General features: G+C 40.5%; 1 protein-coding gene across 3 annotated transcripts in view; it reads left to right on the top strand.

Annotated features, from left to right (window-relative positions):
- LOC149445910 (solute carrier family 2, facilitated glucose transporter member 11-like) overlaps window positions 1–18,904 on the top strand; it is a 68,239-nt gene that overhangs the window by 19,552 nt on the left and 29,783 nt on the right. For 2 of the 3 annotated variants that reach the window (XR_016306294.1, XM_089653198.1), the window contains exons 3-9: window positions 2,416–2,576; window positions 4,887–5,011; window positions 10,672–10,801; window positions 13,542–13,690; window positions 13,797–13,984; window positions 17,479–17,589; window positions 17,756–17,857. Coding sequence is in view for 2 of the 3 variants with exons in the window: in XM_089653198.1 (XP_089509324.1) it covers window positions 2,416–2,576; window positions 4,887–5,011; window positions 10,672–10,801; window positions 13,542–13,690; window positions 13,797–13,984; window positions 17,479–17,589; window positions 17,756–17,857 (966 nt within the window). In the remaining variant the exon portion in view is untranslated. Of the gene's footprint in view, window positions 1–1,996; window positions 2,046–2,415; window positions 2,577–4,886; window positions 5,012–10,671; window positions 10,802–13,541; window positions 13,691–13,796; window positions 13,985–17,478; window positions 17,590–17,755; window positions 17,858–18,904 lie in introns of all 3 variants that reach the window. The other variant, XM_089653199.1, reaches the window with a different exon arrangement.

The following is an 18,904-nucleotide window of genomic DNA, read 5'->3' on the forward strand; positions in this document are numbered from 1 at the left end:
TCCCTGCCTGTCTCCAGCACTGCACCCGGGGACTAGCAGGGAGAGGAGAGACCTTGCAGAGAGTATTGAGCATCGATTGGCTGCTCATCAGGTGGGGAGAGTTGGGCGTATCCTTTATCCCTTTCGCTGCCAGAGCTGTTTTTGCACTTCTTGCACATTTAAAAAATAATTTTAGGCCTGAAGATTACATAAAACCGGCAAATATGATATATTTTCTGAAAGCAGAGACCCTAGAGAATAAAATAGTGGTAGTTCCAATTTTTTATGTGGCATAATATTACTGCTAAATTTCTGTAAATAATACAAGTAAGTTCATTTTAGGGCACAAAAAAAGCAATACATTTTTTTTTGTAAAATATAAAAGACGAGGTTGCACCAGTAGATATCAAACCTTAAATTTGTGTGCGCTCGTGAAATGGCGACAAACTTCAGTACCCTATATTTTCTATAGGCGACACTTTTAAAGCCCCTTATAGGTCATTAGTATAGTGTTACAGAGGAGGTCTGGTGCTAGAATTACTGCTCCCATCCTAGCATGTGCGGTGATATGTAACATGTACATCGCAATTGACGGTTTCATATGTAGGCGCCCTAGAGTTTGTTTTTACATTTGCACGTGTGTATATGTGGGGGTGGGGGGGGCGTCTCAATTTTTTTTTGGGGGGGGGGGATGTTATGTACTTGGGTGTAACTTTCAATTTTTACAACAAAAAATGTTTTTTATCTTTTTTTTTCTGACAGGTTCTCTTTATTAAGATATCCAGGGTCTAAAAGACCCTGCATGTCTTCCCTCTGCTTCACTGAATGTAATGCAGTGCACATCGCACTGCATCACATTCTTTCCCGGCCTCCATGAATCTGTCAACGTGGACCTTAAAGTGACATCATAACGTCACTTCCAGGTCAGGACACAAAGGGGAGAGGAGCTGATGGGTCCGCTCTCCTCCCTCCTCTCTAGTCGACGCCAGTGAGCCAGTCCCGGGCCCGCAAATGGGCAAGGGAAGCCTGGGAAACCTCAAGCGGTGGGGAGAAAACGTGTGGGGGGAGAACACACAGGGAGAGAGGCTGGCACTGTGTGGAAGCAATTGGCGACCTGAATGCTTCCACCTGACAGGTGAGCCCTGCTGCTTGTCCGCGATGTAAATTCAACATCCCTGGTGTTACAATGATTTGTTTAGTGACTGTGGTTCCAACTGCCTTGAGATCATTCACAAGCTCCTGTTGTTTAGTTTTGGGCTGATTGTTCACTTTTCTCATGATCATCTTTACCCCATGAGGTGAAATCTTGCATGGAGCTCCAGACTGACGGCAATTGATGGTTACTTTGTATTTCTTCCATTTGCAAATAATCGCTCCCACAATTGTCTCCTTCTCACCAAGCTTCCTGCTGATGGTCGTTTTGCCCATTCCAGCCTTGTGCAGGTCTACAATTTTGTCCCTGATGTCCTTTGACATCTTTTTGGTCTTGCCCATGGTAGTGAGTTTTGAATGGAAGAAAGAGATTCTGTGGACAGGTGTCTTTTATACACATAACGAGTTGTTGTTAGGAGCACCTTCTTAAATTGACAGGACTAATCTGTGTACCACATGAGCACATAGCCAGTCTGTGGGAGCCAGAATTATTGTTGGTTGGTAGGGGATCAAATACTTATTTTACTCGCTGAACTGCAATTCAGTTTAAAACATATCATGTGTTTTTCTGGATTTTTTGTTTATATTCTGTCTCTACCATTTAATATACACCTATGATAACAATTATAGACCCTTCATTTCTTTGTAAGTGGGCAAACTTACAAAATCTGCAGGGGATCAAATAATTATTTTTCCCACTGTAATAATAATACTTGAACATGCTATCTCTCTGGATTTGTTAATTGTTTTGGCACACCTTTTGTTTTCTAAATTACATTTAGAATTCATTAATTTTAATAAGTGGGGATAGGCTAGAATCCCTGTCAGCTTCTTTTTTTTTTTTTTTGCTGTGTCCCTGTTGCAGATTCTCCCTCACTTCCTGTCTGGCGAACCGTTGTCACCGTAGCAGTAAGGTTAGTGGTGGTGGTAGTTGTGGTGGTGGTGGTGGTGGGGGGGGGGGGGGGGGTGAAATCTCTCTAATGGAGCCCCAGAAAACAATTGAACCTCACAGGGACTCTAATCCTTCCCCATTCTATCCAAAAACAAACAAAAAAAAGTTTTGCTGGACTTAGACTTTAAGGTTTCAGGTGGGGAAGAATAGAAAAATGAAGAAGCTTGGGCTGCTGTATGTAACGAGTGAGAGCTTTAGCTTATTGGGAAAATAGCACCCACTTGCAAGAGTGCAAAGTACAGCTAGTTTTTTTGAAGTTACAGCTTTATTTTTGTAGTCTGTAAAATGCAAATGTCTTGATACCTAATATGTTCTTCTCACGTCTAATACAGTATATTCAGAAATTTGTGAATGAAACATGGCTGGAACGCAGCGGATCAAAATTGGACAGTTGGATCATCACCCTGGTCTGGTCCATAATAGTGTCTGTGTACCCACTGGGTGGATTCCTAGGAGCACTGCTTGCCGGTCCAATGGCTATCAAGCTAGGACGGTAATGTAGCATTTTAAGTAGCATTGCTTTTAAAATCTGAGATTGCATCTTAATAATGAGGACTTGCTTTCGTTATGCAGAGCTTATAGCTGCCATGCATGACTGTTGCTGTTGAGTAGTGACTGCATCTGTTTGATCCAGTTTCTGTTTGAGTCAATCATTTTTCATTAGGCTCAGTCAATTTTTAAATCAACTTTTGTCAAGCTGGGTGTTGCTTACAATTCGGATTTAGTAGCCAGAATTTGGGGCCTTTAAATTTTACATCCGACTTGTTAGATTACAGTCTGTGCTATACTTTAAGGGCCTGCTCACTCTAGAATGTGGACAAGGGTCAGTTCAAAGTTAATGACACCCCAAACACAGGTCACACATGCAGTGCTTTTGCCCATACCAGCCCTCACCAGATCACATGGTACAAAAGTATGGTTGCCATTCATTTAAAAAAGTAGTGCATTCACTACTTTTGGTGTGGTGCGATTTCAGCCCATTCAGAATGAATAGGGCTGAAATTGAACTGCACAGAACTGCATGTCACATGTAGTTCCTAGTGTAAATGGGCCCTTAGTCAAACACCAGGAAACCGATAACTGAAATGCATAAACATTTCACATACTATTAAAAAATGTAGTTCTGCGTAGCCAGTCTCTCCTGCACAAAATGACAGGTGACACTTCTTTCTTGGTTCAGCAATGCAGCTTTCCACTTCTCCTCTACACCTCCAGAAATCTTAATCAGGGAGTCGCAGAGTGATTTTCCTGTATCTGCAATGTAGCAGAGGTGTGTTGAGATCACAACAGTGGATAAACAATATTACAAATACAGTTAAAACCGTAACATTATACAAATTTCATATTAGGGATTTGATATTCAAAATAATAGCAGTGTGGAGTTCTATTAGTGAGGTCATTCATTCTTTGAAAAACAGGTGGCAATTATTGCCCTTATTTAAGGAAGGAAGGCAGCAAATGTTGTATATGCTGGTTACAGTGCATTTCTCTCTGAAATTCTGAGGAAAATGGGTCGTTCCAGACGTTGTTCAGAAGAGCAGCGTACCTTGATTAAAAAGTTGATTGGAGAGGGGAAAACAGATAAAGAAGTGCAGAAAATGATAGACTGCTCAGCTAAAATGATCGCAAATGCTTTAAAATGGCAACCAAAACCTGAAAGATGTAGAAGAAAGTGAAAAACTACCATTCGAATGGATAGAAGAATAGCCAAAATGACAAGGACTCAGCCAACAATCAGCTCCAGGAAGGTCTAAAGTTACCTGTGAGTACTGTTACAATTAGAAGACGCCTATGTGAAGCCAAGCTATCTGCAAGAAGCCCCCGCAAAGTCCCACTGTTGAAAAAAAGACGTGCTGAAGAGGTTACAATTTGCCAAAGAGCACATTGACTGGCCTAAAGAGAAATGGCGCAACATTTTGTGGACTGATGAAAGTAAGATTGTTCTTTTTGGGTCTAGTGGCTGGAGACAGTTTGTCAGACGACCCCCAAACACTGAATTCAAGCCACAGTACACTGTGAAGACAGTGAAGCATGGTTGTGCAAGCATCATGATATGGGGATGTTTCTCATACTACGGTGTTGGGCCTATTTATCGCATACCAGGGATCATGGATCAGTTTGAATACATCAGAATACTTGAAGAGGTCATGCTGCCTTATGCTGAAGAGGAAATGCCCTTGAAATGGGTGTTCCAACAAGACAACAACCCCAAACACACCAGTAAACATGCAACATATTGGTTCCAGACCAACAAGATTGACGTTATGGAGTGGCCAGCCCAATCCCCGGATCTTAATCCAATAGAAAACTTGTGGGGTGACATCAAAAATGTAGTTTCTGAGGCAAAACCAAGAAATAAAGAAGAACTGTGGAATGTAGTCCAATCATCCCGGGCTGGAATACCTGTTCACAGGTGCCAGAAGTTGGTTGACTCCATGCAACACAGATGTACAGCAGTTCTCAGAAACAGTGCTTATACAACTAAATAATAATTAAGTGATTCAAAGGAAAGCAAAATCTTCAAACATTTTTCAGTTTATATAGTGAATGTTTGAGTTTGTAAAGAAGAATACAAACACTGCTATTTTTTTGAACAGTCTAATCACTTTTCTTCAATTTTTTTTAGAGGAACAACACAAATTTGATACATTTTTCTTCATGTTTTGATTTGGAATAGAATGTGTAGTGTTCCCAATGCATTTGTGTGTATGGAAATAAAAGCTATTAGAAGGATTTTGAGCTTTATTCACTTTTTTCAACACACTGCTATTATTTTGAACACAACTGTATATTCTCTCCACAGAAAGAAGTCTCTCCTCTTCAATAACATTTTCATTGTCCTGTCAGCAGTCCTCTGTGGTTTCAGTCAGCTTGCAAAGTCTTTTGAGATGATCATACTGGGAAGAATATTAGCTGGTGTGAATTCAGGTGAATATTTTATGACATGACATGCAAAGGTGGAGAAAAAGCAATATTGGTATGTCAGAACATGACTGGAAAGGTTCAGTCCATGATGGCCTAAATATGAAGTACATAAACCTCTTTACTGCGTTCCTAAGCAGCTACCCACTAAATTGTTTAGGTAACAATCCTCTGAAACAATATATATTTGTATGTAAAAGAGGACCAAACTTGAGAAGCTATTCTTTGTCTGCTCTCACCAGCATCTAATAATATGATCATGTGGTGTTTTTTTTGTTGAATTCTTGTTACTAGGTTACTTAAAGTGTTTTTTTTACTTTAATGAAGATAATTCATTAAGGTAAAAAATCTGAGTGCAGTTCTCCTTTAGTCCCCCTTTTACTTACATGAGCCCGATCGCATTCCAGCGCTGTGCACGAGAGTTGTGGCTCTCTCTGCTCTCTGACTCCTCATATGCCTAGAGACAGGAGCAGGAGCCATTGGCTCCCACTGTTGTCAATCACAGCCAGTGTGGATGGAGTTGGGCAGGGCTGCAGACACACAGAGTTGGCTTGGGAGTGAGCCCACTTGAGTGACCCCAGAGCAAGTGGCTTACTACGGTGGGCATTCTGCAGGGGGAAAAAATCCAGGATCACTAGTGGGAGACCCTAGAAGAGGATGAACGGGGCTGCTCTGTCCAAACATTTGCACAGTACAGGTAAGTATAACATGTTTGTTATTATAAAATATGGGTTAACAATCACTTTATTTCAATTACAATATTTGTCATATGTTGTATTCCAGCAACAGACGTTCGACATTATTATGCGATTGCTGGGACATAGTAATAGTCACTACCCTCTCCTTCTCTGTATTTGTCTGTGGTTTGCTTGTACCTGCACAGTGCACTAGGCATAAATCCATATTCTTGAGAAAAATTATGTTTTTTGTCTGTGATATAATAGAGCTGGAAAGGATGGCCCTGACACATTCCACTCGTTACTAAAACAGCCTATAAACAATGTATTACAACAACATATTACCATTTGAATGTGTGCTCGGCATGCATTGTAAATGTTAAAAAAGCAGAAAAATAAAAAACATTTACAACTTGTGCGACTCCCATGTCAACCCTCAGCCATTGCATTGAAGTGTATGTAAAGACAATTTTCTTTTAATTTGCATAGAATATTAACCATTCCATTTTCTAGCTATGTATAACACAAACCATGCAGTGGGCAATTTTTCAAAACTGGAGGAGACAGAATCTGGAACAGCTGTGAATAGTAACCAATCAGCTTCTATTTTTCATCTTCAAAGCTTAATGGACCAATCTGAAGGTAGAAGCTGACTGATTGCCATGCACAGTTTCTCCAGATTTTGTCTGCTCCAGATTTGCTAATTTCCTCCTCTGAGTTGCAAGCAGTGTTTGTAAAGCTATCAGTGTGTGTTCATAATGTCTGTCACAATACTCTAAAACAGTGTTGCTCAACCTTTTTTTCAGTCAAGGCACCCTTTAAAATTATGGACCGTCCCGAGGCACCCTTTAAAATTATGGACAGTCTTGAGGCCCCCTTTAACCACTTCCAGACCGGACACTTTTACCCCCTTCCTGACAAGGGCAATTTTCAGCTTTCAGCGCTATCACACTTTGAATGACAATTGCGCAGTCATGCAACACTGTACCTAAATTAATTTTTTACCATTTTTTTGAGACAGATAAAGCTTTATTTTGGTGGTATTTATTCACCGCTGGGATTTTTATTTTTTTTGCTATGTAAATGAAAATGTCCAAAAATTTTGAACAAAAGTGTTTTTTTTACAAAATTTTGCAAATAAATAATATTTCATCATAAATCTTTGCCAAAATTTATTCCGTTATCTTTTTAGTAAAAAAAAAAAAAAAATTAGTTTATAACCAAAAATTATAATTTTTAAACATTTTTTTTTACATTTTTATTTAATTTTTTTATATTATTATTTTTTATTTATTTTTATTTTTTTCATACTGTCACCCTAGCAGTACAGTGTCACCATGGTGACACTGTACTACTTGTGGGGGGTGATGAAGATTTTTTTTTTTTTTTTTACACTGATTGCTTTTACACCTATATAGGATGTAAAAGCAATCATTTCTCTTTCTCTCTGTGTGCATTCCTGCACTCATTGAGAAGTACTGAGTGAGCTGTGATTGGTCACAGCTTGTCACATGGTACAAGGCTGTTGTGAATAGCCTTGTACCATGTGACCTCTGTGATCATTCACAGATTTCACACGTAGTAAGCAGTGATGTCAGAAGTGACATCTTGCTTACTACTTTGCTTGTGATCACTGATTGGCCAATCAGTGGATCGCGGTGCTGCGCGCTCCCAGGGAGTGCGCACAAGCAGGGTGTGGGGAGGCCGTTCATAAACGGCCACCCGACCCTGCAGTGCCACCGTCCGGCCGTTTATATGCAACGGCCAGTCGGGAAGTGGTTAAAATTATGGACAGTCTTGAGGCCCCCTTTAAAATTATGGACAGTCTTGAGGCACCCCATTCTGAAATGTGAAAAACTATTCTAATAGTTTTATATAACATCCACACATGTAGGACACCCAAAATTAGAGGTGATTTATTCTTCTAAAGCAAATACACTTTTGCACACTGGTACTGATCAGTATTCCAGTGTTTCTCTTCTCTCTCAGTTTTTATCCAACACTGAGCTAATGTGACCCCAGCATTGATGGAGAAGGGCGGGGGGAGGGTCCAAATAGGAGGCTGTGCAAGGCAACTGACATTCTCCTTATCAACTGATGACATCATTGGTTGTCAGGATGCTAGTGGCTAGATGGTTGTAATGGTGCACAATGAAAACCTGTGACTTTGTGTAACTAAAAGGCAGGCTTGTTTTACCTGCTGGCTTATATACAAGTTCTGGGCAATTTTTAGACATTTTGCCAAGGCACCCCTGAAGAAACCTCAAGGCACCCCAGGGTGCCTGGGCACCCTGGTTGAGAAAGGCTGCTAAAAAGATAGTGTTAAAGGTGAATCACTTGCCTATTGCATTTAGACATTCTTAGAATGGACCTGATTAACTAAAGCAAACGAACAGGGATACATTGTTGTGGCACTTGCACTGCAGGCAATAATTTTGCTTTTTGAAGCTAAAGTCTATTGCAATTGGCTGGAGATGAATGAAGATGTCAATGTATATAGAGACTGTGTAAGAATTGAATTTACCTTCAAATGTTTGATTTTCCAGGTCCTCTTAGATGGGTTAGAGGAATGGCATTGGTGACTTTAAATAGCAAATGTTTTGTGATGGTGTAATATTCGATACAAATTGATATAATTGCAGTTTGGACATGAACTAAAATATGGACATTTGCACAGCTAGCCAACTTCAACAGGGGCTAGGTAAATACACAAGTTAATTAACATTTGACTAGTAAGACCCCAGCCCCCACACCAGGACAGTGTAGTTACTGAAGGAGGAAGAGTGGAGTGGACATTCTGACTGCTATGACCCCCTGCAGATCTGGCTACAATGACAGTTTACTTCCTGGGCTGGAAGACCATGTGGACATCTGAACAGGAATGTAATTATAAGCTTGGGACAGGAAGGAGCTTTTTGACCTTTTGTTCAAGATATCACTGACTGCAATTACCAACCCCTAGCTGGGGGTGTGAGTCTCAAGTCTGGACAAAAAGGGCCCTGGCATGAGAGAATAGAAGAGAATGTGGGAAGATGTGTGTATAGGAGCTTATAGATCTCTTTCCTTTCCCCAGTCCTTCTCCCTACCTATTGTATATTACCCCAATTCCTTATTTGTAAATATTATGTAGTTTTATCCCTGTTTGTAAATAAACCTAACCCTTGTAAGAATTAGTCGTCCTTCTTGGAATCAAGACACCCCAAGCAGAGCACATTTTACAGATGGCATAAAGCTTATTTTTAATTCTGCTTTCTCTTTTATTATCTTCATAGTGTATGATATGTACTGTTCTTTTACTATGTAATACATTTATATGTAAGCTGCACGATTTGATTTAGGTGCAAAAACTGTCATATGTAATACAACTCCTAATATGTACAGTGGGGCAAAAAAGTATTTAGTCAGCCACCAATTGTGCAAGTTCTCCCACTTAAAAAGATGAGAGAGGCCTGTAATTGGTATTATAGGTAGACCTCAACTATGAGAGACAAAATGAGAAAACAAATCCAGACAATCACATTGGCTGATTTGGAAAGAATTTATTAGCAAATTATGGTGGAAAATAAGTATTTGGTCACCTACAAACAAGCAAGATTTCTGGCTCTCACAGACCTGTACCTTCTTCTTTAAGAGGCTCCTCTGTCCTGCACTCATTACCTGTATCAATGGCACCTGTTTGAACTTGTTATCAGTATAAAAGACACCTGTCCACAACCTCAAACAGTCACACTCCAAACTCCACTATGGTGAAGACCAAAGAGCTGTCGAAGGACACCAGAAACAAAATTGTAGACCTGCATCAGGCTGGGAAGACTGAATCTGCAATAGGCAAGCAGCTTGGTGTGAACAAATCAACTGTGGGAGCAATAATTAGAAAATGGAAGACATACAAGACCACTGATAATCTCCCTCGATCTGGGGCTCCACGCAAGATCTCACCCCGTGGGGTCAAAATGATCACAAGAACGGTGAGCAAAAATCCCAGGACCACATGAGGGGACCTAGTGAATGACCTGCAGAGACCTGGGACCAACGTAACAAAGGCTACCATCAGTAACACACTACGCCGCCAGGGACTCAGATCCTGCAGTGCCAGATGTGTCCCCCTGCTTAAGCCAGTACATGTCCGGGCCCGCCTGAAGTTTGCTATAGAGCATTTGAATGATCCAGAAGAGGATTGGGAGAATGTCATATGGTCAGATGAAACCAAAATAGAACTGTTTGGTAGAAACACAACTCGTCGTGTTTGGAGGAGAGAGAATGCTGAGTTGCATCCAAAGAACACCATACCTACTGTGAAGCATGGGGGTGGCAACATCATGCTTTGGGGCTGTTTCTCCGCAAAGGGACCAGGACGACTGATCCATGTACAGGACAGAATGAATGGGGCCATGTATCGTGAGATTTTGAGTACAAACCTCCTTCCATCAGCAAGGGCATTGAAGATGAAACGTGGCTGGGTCTTGCAACATGACAATAATCCCAAACATACCGCCCGGGCAATAAAGGAGTGGCTACGTAAGAAAACCTTTGGAGGGAGTTGAAAGTTCGTGTTGCCCAGCGACAGCCCCAAAACATCACTGCTCTAGAGGAGATCTGCATGGAAAAATGGGCCAACATACCAGCAACAGTGTGTGCCAACCTTGTGAAGACTTACAGGAAACGTTTGACCTCTGTCATTGCCAACAAAGGATAAATAACAAAGTATTGAGATGAACTTTTGATAGTGACCAAATACTTATTTTCCACCATAATTTGCAAATAAATTCTTTCCAAATCAGCCAATGTGATTGTCTGGATTTGTTTTCTCATTTTGTCTCTCATAGTTGAGGTCTACCTATGATGCCAATTACAGGCCTCTCTCATCTTTTTAAGTGGGAGAACTTGCACAATTGGTGGCTGACTAAATACTTTTTTGCCCCACTGTATATATACAGGTTTTGTTTCTAAAAATTAAAAAAAAAACTTTTTTTATCATCTCCTTTTCAGGTGTCAGCATGAATGTCCAGCCTATGTACCTTGGAGAAAGTGCCCCTAAGAAGCTCCGTGGTACAGTAGCTCTGTCCTCTGCTGTTTTTACTGCCTTTGGACTAGTGATGGGGCAAGTGGTGGGAATCAGGTAATACAGTGGTAAAACTGTGATCACTGTGAAATACCTAAAATATTGCTTTAATTTCAAAGCTAGTAAACGAATACACATGTTAAAGTGTTACTAAACCCACAACAGTAAACTCAGTCTGTATATGCAGTAAAGAATGCTTGTTATACTCACTGTGGAACCTAAGGGGTTAATCCTCTGCATTGTGTAAAAAGGCTGTTTGATCCTTTCTTCTCTGACCCTCTTGTTGAAATCACCGCCTGATACAGAATGAACCCGTGGTCACATGCATATGCTCAGTTTGGTGTGTATTGCTAGAGAGGTTTTTTTCTTGGGAGGGTGCATGTGATCAGCACAGGGCCAATCAGCACTGTCTAGACAGAGGGTCAGAGCTTTCACATCCTCCTAGAGCAGAAAGCTCATCCAACAAGCTTTAACTAGTGCTCTGCTGAAGTCACAAGACTGCTCTAACTGCTGATGAGAAAAAGTATTTAGCAGTTTATATTACTAAAATAATTGCATTTCCATGTTGTGTGTACTGTGGGAGATCAGGTATAGTGAATGCAGGGTCTTGGATTTAGTATCACTTTAACCTTTTGGCTCTATGGACATACGTTGTATGTCCAGAGACTGAAGTGTTTAAAACAAGTTCACGGGAGAGCTTGAACCTGTTTTCTTCAGCCCGCTCCTGGCTTTAATGTAAAAGTGATCCTGTTCCTGTCAGCAAGCTATCAGTGTTAGACTGACAGCACTGATTAATGCAGTAGAGCTCTGATTGGCTCACAGTGCAGCAGTCCTCTGCTGTTTTTATTACCTTTGGACTAGTGATGGGGCAAATGGTGGGAATCAGGTAATACAGTGGTAAAACTGTGATCACTGTCAAATACCTAAAATATTGCTTTAATTTCAAAGCCAGTAAATGAATAAACAAGTTAACCTTTTGGCTCTATGGACATACATTGCATGTCCAGAGACTGAAGTGTTTAAAACAAGTTCACAGGAGATCATGAACCTGTTTTCTTCAGCCAGCTCCTGGCTTTAAAGTAACAGTGATCCTGTCCCTGTCAGCAAGCTGTCAGTGTTAGACTGACAGCACTGAATAATGCAATAGAGCTCTGATTGACTCACAGTGCACTTCCATCCTCTCCTATTCTTTAATATAAGAATACATTCAGATACTTATACTGTGTTTTTTTGTGTTGGTTTTTACAAAACAGTTGTGAAGTTACTACATCTATCCCGACCTAGGCTTTTAACCACTTGCCTACAGGGCACTTCTACCCCCTTCCTGCCCAGGCCTATTTTCAGCTTTCAGAGCTGTCACACTTTGAATGACAGTTGCGCGGTCATGCAACACTGTACCCATATGACATTTTTATCATTTTTTTGAGACAGATAGAGCTTTCCTTTGGTAGTATTTAATCACCTCTGGGTTTTTTATTTTTTGCTAAACAAACCAAAAACAACTGAAAATTTTGAAAAAAAAAAGTTTTTTCTTAGTTTTTGTTATAAAATTTTGTAAATAAGTGATTTTTCTCCTTCACAGATGTGCGCTAATGAGGCTGCAGTGATGGGCACTGATAGACTGCACTGATGGGCACTGATGAGGAGGCACTGGTAGATAGCACTGATGGGCATTGAAAGGCAGCACTCATATATGGCACTGATAGGCAGCACTGATAGGTGGCACTGATAGGCGGCACTGACTGGCACTGATAGGCGGCACTGACTGGCACTGTTTGGTGGCACTGACTGGCACTGTTAGGTGGCACTGATAGGCAGCACTGATCGGCACTGATAGGTGGCACTGACGTGCGCTGATAGGCGGCACTGACTGGCACTGATAAGCGGCACTGACTGGCAGCACTGATAGGTGGCACTGACTGGCATTGATAGGTGGCACTGATAGGTGGCACTGAAAGGCAGCTCAGATGGGCACTGATATGTGGCATTGATATGCACTGGTAGGCACAGATATTTGGCATTGATGTGGCACTGATGGGCACTGGCAGGTGGTATTGATGAGCACTGACAGTTGGCATTGATGGACACTGACAGGTGGCACTGCGGGGGCTACACTGATCATCAGGGCACACTGATCATCAGTGCCCTGATGATCAGTGTACATGTCCCTCTGAGGAATGCCAATTACCGGCTCTCCTCTCAAGCTGTCAGTGTGACAGCTCGTGAGGAGAGAAATGTCGATAAGCGGCATTTCCTTATTTACATGCGATCACCTGTGATTGGACACAGCTGATCACATGACCGAGCCGACGTCTTCGGCTCTTTCCATTGATCAGTGATCTGCTGTGTCCGAGGGACACAGCACACCACCGATCAGCGTGTTGCACGCCCCCTGAGTCGCACATGCGCGGTTAGAGTGGGAGGACGTCATATGACATCCTGCCAGAACGAGAGAACCACCTTGCGCCCGTCATTTCCTTATATGGCGGGCGGGAGGCAGGTAAACAATAATTAATGGTTCAGTGCACCCAAAAATGATATTTTAGCTGAAACTAAATCTTAATCTAATTGTATTTTCTTTTGAGGACCACAGTGGCTCAAGCTTTTCATTTGTGTGTTTAGGTCTGCATAACAGCACCACTTTTATGTTGCAGACTTACTCTCCTTGTTGAATTCTTTTATTCTTTGATATTATTCTGGGAACTTCTAATTGGGCAGAAGAAAAGCTAGATCTTGGTGAGAGTGATATCACCCCTGGCATCCCTAAGATATAATTGTCTTGTGTTTCATTTCTTAGTGAGATACTTGGCAGTGAAGAGACTTGGCCTCTCCTATTAGCAAGCAATGCAATTCCTGGTATTCTTCAAGTTCTAGTTCTTCCATGGCTTCCAGAGAGTCCTCGATACTTGTTAATAGATTTGGAGGACAGGGATTCCTGTGTCTCTGGTGAGTATGGAAGAGTGGACACTCTTCATTAACTGCTAGGATCTTCAGAAAATAAACTTCTGCCACATATTTGAGGTACTGCTTATTGAATTTTATTTCTTTACAGCATTACAGCGGCTACGTGGGCACTGCAATCTTAGCAGTGAGATGGAGGAGATGCTGGCAGAGCAGGCAGCCATCAAAGGTCAAAAACCAAAGAATCTTTTTAATCTAGTCCAGGATCCATTACTACGACGGCAGGTTCTTACTATAGTAGTGCTCAGCAGTGCTATGCAACTGTGTGGAAATGATTCAGTAAGTCAAAATGTGTGATTAAATCTCCTGGTTTACGTGATCACGTGCCATCTTTTAGTCTTTTTGACACCATTCTATTCACTATGTATGTGTAAACTGAAACATGCAGTGTATGAACTACATACACTGTAAGAATATCTGTATGTGTTCATAATTGCTATACAGTATCTGAAAACATACCTAAGGTGAATATGTTGCCTACTGTATTTGGGTTATGATGAGCAAAAGATCAAAATGCTATGCTGTCCTTTTAGATATTTTTACATGTGCAAAAAAACATATTCCATGCATACACGTAATTAGGGTGCAAATCCAATAAGTTCAATGAAAATTTAATTTCATAAAAAAGCTCAAAACATCCCATAAACAGTAAAGTATTCATTTCTCATGGCGGTGGAATGGAAGTAATGGGAGAAGTTATTGAGTGAATATTGGCAAGGCTTAAGTTCCATGTTGATTCACCTTTTCTGTATATGGGACCTGTTGGATTTTTTAATGATAGCATTATTTTAAAGGACAGAAAGCATTTTTCTGAGAGCAGTATTCTTATATCTTGTATGAGGATATTGTCTGCAGGCAGTTTCCCACTTTTTTTCCCCAGTTTTATTAGTTTTCTACTGAGCACAGGATTTTAGTATTATAGTGTTATTATGTACACAGCCTCTATCAGACAGTATGGACTTTAATTTCCTAAAGATTCAATGACTGGCTCAAAAATATTGAGGTGATGGCGCTGCCAATGAAGAATGCTCCTTGGTACCGTTTACAGAAGAACAGGCATAAATTGTTATGGTACTTTCAGTGCAGACCTACAAACGTGCGGATGTACACACATAGCATTTGTGATTCCTGATCCTATCTAGCTGATGTTCACAGTGTATGATGTGGTCCTAATTTGCCATCGACATCCAAATTATGCATTCTATTCCTAAAAAGTGTAGTATAGAATGTATTCTTCAATATTTTACCTACAATTAATTGAATTGAAATTTAAAAAAATGTGACCAACTCACTAAGTAATAAAATGTGCATTCGTCAGGCTATCTGGCAAGTACAAAAGAGCCGAACGCTATGCTGTCATCAGAAAAATATAGCTTATGTACAGGTACTTATCACTGGAATCTCTATTCCAAATATCAGCATATGGAATTTTATACATCGGACGGTGCTTTAATGCAAATACGCACAAAGATACATGCATAAGCAGTACAGCACCCCCATTTACCCCTAGGTCATTTGACTTTTTTAAAAACAGATTTTTACTGTCTTTTTCATGGCAGCTCTGCACACTTGTTGCAGTTTTAATTCCCCATGGTATGCTCATTTAAAAATACTAACAGTTGCAGGGCTCGAAAACATTAGAGAAAATCACTTTTACATGTTAGGCACATAGGGGGGGATTTAGTAAAACGAGTACACTCAGTATCAGCTGTGCATGGTATCCAGTCATCTTCTAACTTCAGCTTGTTCAATTTAGCTTTGGCAATAAAACCTGGAAGCTGATTGGTGTCTGTGCAGAGCTGCACCAGATTTTGCACTCTCCGGTTTTAGTAAATAACCCCCATAGTGACTTATGCAGGCCATAGATGGGTCGAAAATCGGCCGATTTTTCGGCCGAAAATAAAATCGGCCGATTTTCGGATCGTTAGTGGGCTATTTGGTCGGCCGTTTTTCGGGATTTTGGCCGTTTTTTTTTTCGGTAAAGTTGAAAAAAAATCGGCCGATTTTCGCGGCATTAATGGGCTAATCGGCCGATTTGTTACCGATAAAAAATCTGCGCATGAGCAGTGACCTGCAAGAGGAAGACAAAAAGAAGAAAAAGAAGAAGAGGAAGAGGATGAAGAAGAGGATGAAGAGGAAGAAGAAGAGGATGAAGAAGAGGATGAGGAAGAAGATGAGGATGAAGAAGAGGATGAGGAAGAAGAAGAGGATGAGGAAGAAGAAGAAGAAGAGGATGCGGATGAAGAAGAAGAGGATGATGATGAAGAAGAGGATGAGGATGATGATGAAGAAGAAGAGGATGAAGAAGAGGATGAAGAAGATGAGGAGGAAGAAGAAGAGGATGAGGATGAAGAAGAAGAGGATGAAGAAGAAGAAGAAGAGGATGAGGATGAAGAAGAAGATGAGGAAGAAGAAGAAGAAGAGGATGAGGATGAATAATAAGAAGAAGAGGATGAAGAAGAAGAAGAAGAGGATGAGGATGAAGAAGAAGAGGATGAGGATGATGATGATGAAGAAGAAGAGGATGAGGATGAAGAAGAGGATGAGGAAGAAGAAGAAGAAGAAGAGGATGAGGAAGAAGAGGATGAGGATGAAGAAGAAGATGAGGATGAAGAGGATGAAGAAGAAGAAGAGGATGAGGATGAAGAAGAAGGAGGAGGATGAGGATGAAGAAGAGGATGAGGATGAAGAAGAAGAGGATGAGGATGATGAAGAAGAAGAGGATGAGGATGAAGAAGAAGAGGATGAAGAAGAAGAAGAGGAAGAAGAAGAAGAAGAAGAAGAAGAGGATGAGGATGATGAAGAAGAAGAGGATGAAGAAGAAGAAGAGGATGAGGAAGAAGAGGATGAGGATGATGATGAAGAAGAAGAGGATGAGGATGAAGAAGAATAAGAAGAAGAGGATGAGGATGAAGAAGAAGAGGCTGAGGATGAAAAAGAAGAAGAAGTAGGATGAAAATAAGAGGAATTCCAGTCCAGCAAAAAGTGTCTCTGCAGAGAGCTCCGCTATTTCTTTGACAGTTCTCTGACAGTTCCTTGACATTTACAGTGGTTGCAACATTGTATCTATTTGTTTCCGAATAAAAACATCTGTATCCTAAATGGAAACAAATAGATACAATGTTGCAACCGCTGTAAATGTCAAGGAACTGTCAGAGAACTGTCAGAAATAGCAGAGCTCTCTGCAGGGACACTTTTTGCCGGCTGTAGACGGGATGAAAATCGGCCGATTTTTTTTACCATTGGTGGTAACGTCAGCCACTTGAACGACCGATTGTTCGTTTTTTTAAAAGAAAAATCGGCCGATTTTCGACCCATCTATGGCCTGCATTAGCTGCTATTTACTCTGGCACTAGAACATACATAGCACACTGCACTTGCCAGATAGTTCATATATATGCTAGGCATGTGTGTGTGCACGCATAGTAGGTTACGTAAATACTTTGATAATACAATTTGCAGGTGTACGCACATAAGGTTTAGTAAATCAGGCCTTATGTGTATGTTGTCTGTAAATGTTCCTGTTTATCAAGGTGATGGAATAGCTTGTAGTGTTTGGATTTGAAGAAGCTGCTTAGATGGGTAACAAAACCTCTTTAAAATTCCAGAACATGTCATTTTGAATGTGAATAACTACTATTAGCTATGTTTATGTTATTTGCCAGAATTAACTTTATCCCTCCTTTCCTATCTTCATTTAAAAAAAAACAAAAAAAAAAACAATTTATCCTTTCTCCCAAGTTAGTTGTCATGTCCTTGTTTTTTCTTCCCAGATGTATTTTTATGCATCCTACATATTTAATGAAGCTGGGATACCTCCGGAGAAAATCCCTTATGTTGTTATTGGCACAGGTAGCTGTGAGCTCATTACTTCATTCACTTGTGTAAGTATTCTTAGAAAATAATTGGATTTTACCAATAAATAATTTTTATGCTATTCAGGTCTATGGCATGTTATAATAACTTATGGTGTACCTATGAAAATATTTATCTAGTGTTTGTGCCATTTTATTTGTATTTGCTTATTTTTGTCTGTAAATTATTTTTCAGACTTTATTTATTGACCGTGTTGGCCGTCGGGCTCTAGTGATGGGAGGATACAGTTTGATGTCGGTGTGGGCTGTGGTTTTTATGGTTGCTTTATCTCAGCAGGTACCAGCACTGCACATGTTCTTTTAGCAGGTTTTTCACCATTCATAATCATGGATACAATTTCAATATCTAAACAAACAGTGCATCCATTGTTGTGAGCTGTAGGAGCCTTTTATAGGATAATTAAAGTGGATCTGCACTGCACTGCATCTGAGCACCACAAACCAAAAATACTAATTAATTAATTGTTAATATTCAAAACAAACTCCCCCATCCATCCATGTCTCCATGCTTTATTTTGCTGAGAGATCATTTTGAAAAACACCCCTGGCATTTCTGGCAGTGGCCGTCTTGAGTAAGGGCAGATGATTCATGTTGTATTTACTTCCTGGAATCCATCTGCCCTTAACTCAGGCATTGGCTGAGCTGAGAACCTTCCCCTCCTGAAGACTCATGGGATGTATCACATAATTTGCCTTGGCATGGAAACCAGGAAGTAACTGAAGAAATGTAAAACAAAAGTTTAAAACAAGTATATATGATATACTTTCCTGTCCATTTACTAATGCTAGCAGCATAAGAATTAGCAACAGCCAATGATAGAGAGAGTGAAGTTCCACTTTAAGTATGCCCAACTTTAGCTTGCAGCTTGTTGAACTGGGCACTGACTTAAAGAGTAACTCTACTTTTGTTGTGAAAAAAAAACAATCCCCTCTGGGTGGTCTATGTACATTGCAAGGATTTTAACAAACTTCGTAGCAAAGTCCTATCTGTTTCTGTTCCTAAGAAAAAAGCTGTATGTTCCACTATGTTCTTGAAAGGCTCATTACCCAATGGGACTGTTTGTATTCTTTCAAATCAGCTGATGCACTTGCGCTGTTCTAGGGAAAATAGCAGTTTTTGCATTCCTTTAAGTAATTAACCCTTAGGGAGTATCTTTCCAAAAGCATAATTCCTTTTGCAGAGGATTTGACTTGTATCTTCGTGCAGACTTCTGGGAAAATCAGTGAGTCAATCACACAAGCAGGAAATTACATTTCTGGGGAAGTTCTGTGCGCTAATTGTGTATAGAAGACCTCCAGGTTTCCATAATGTATTGAATTTTAC

The sequence above is a fragment of the Staurois parvus genome, unplaced genomic scaffold, assembly GCF_062004578.1.
Source record: "Staurois parvus isolate SC_StPar_1 unplaced genomic scaffold, SC_StPar_1.0 ptg000704l, whole genome shotgun sequence".
Classification (NCBI taxonomy): domain Eukaryota; kingdom Metazoa; phylum Chordata; class Amphibia; order Anura; family Ranidae; genus Staurois; species Staurois parvus.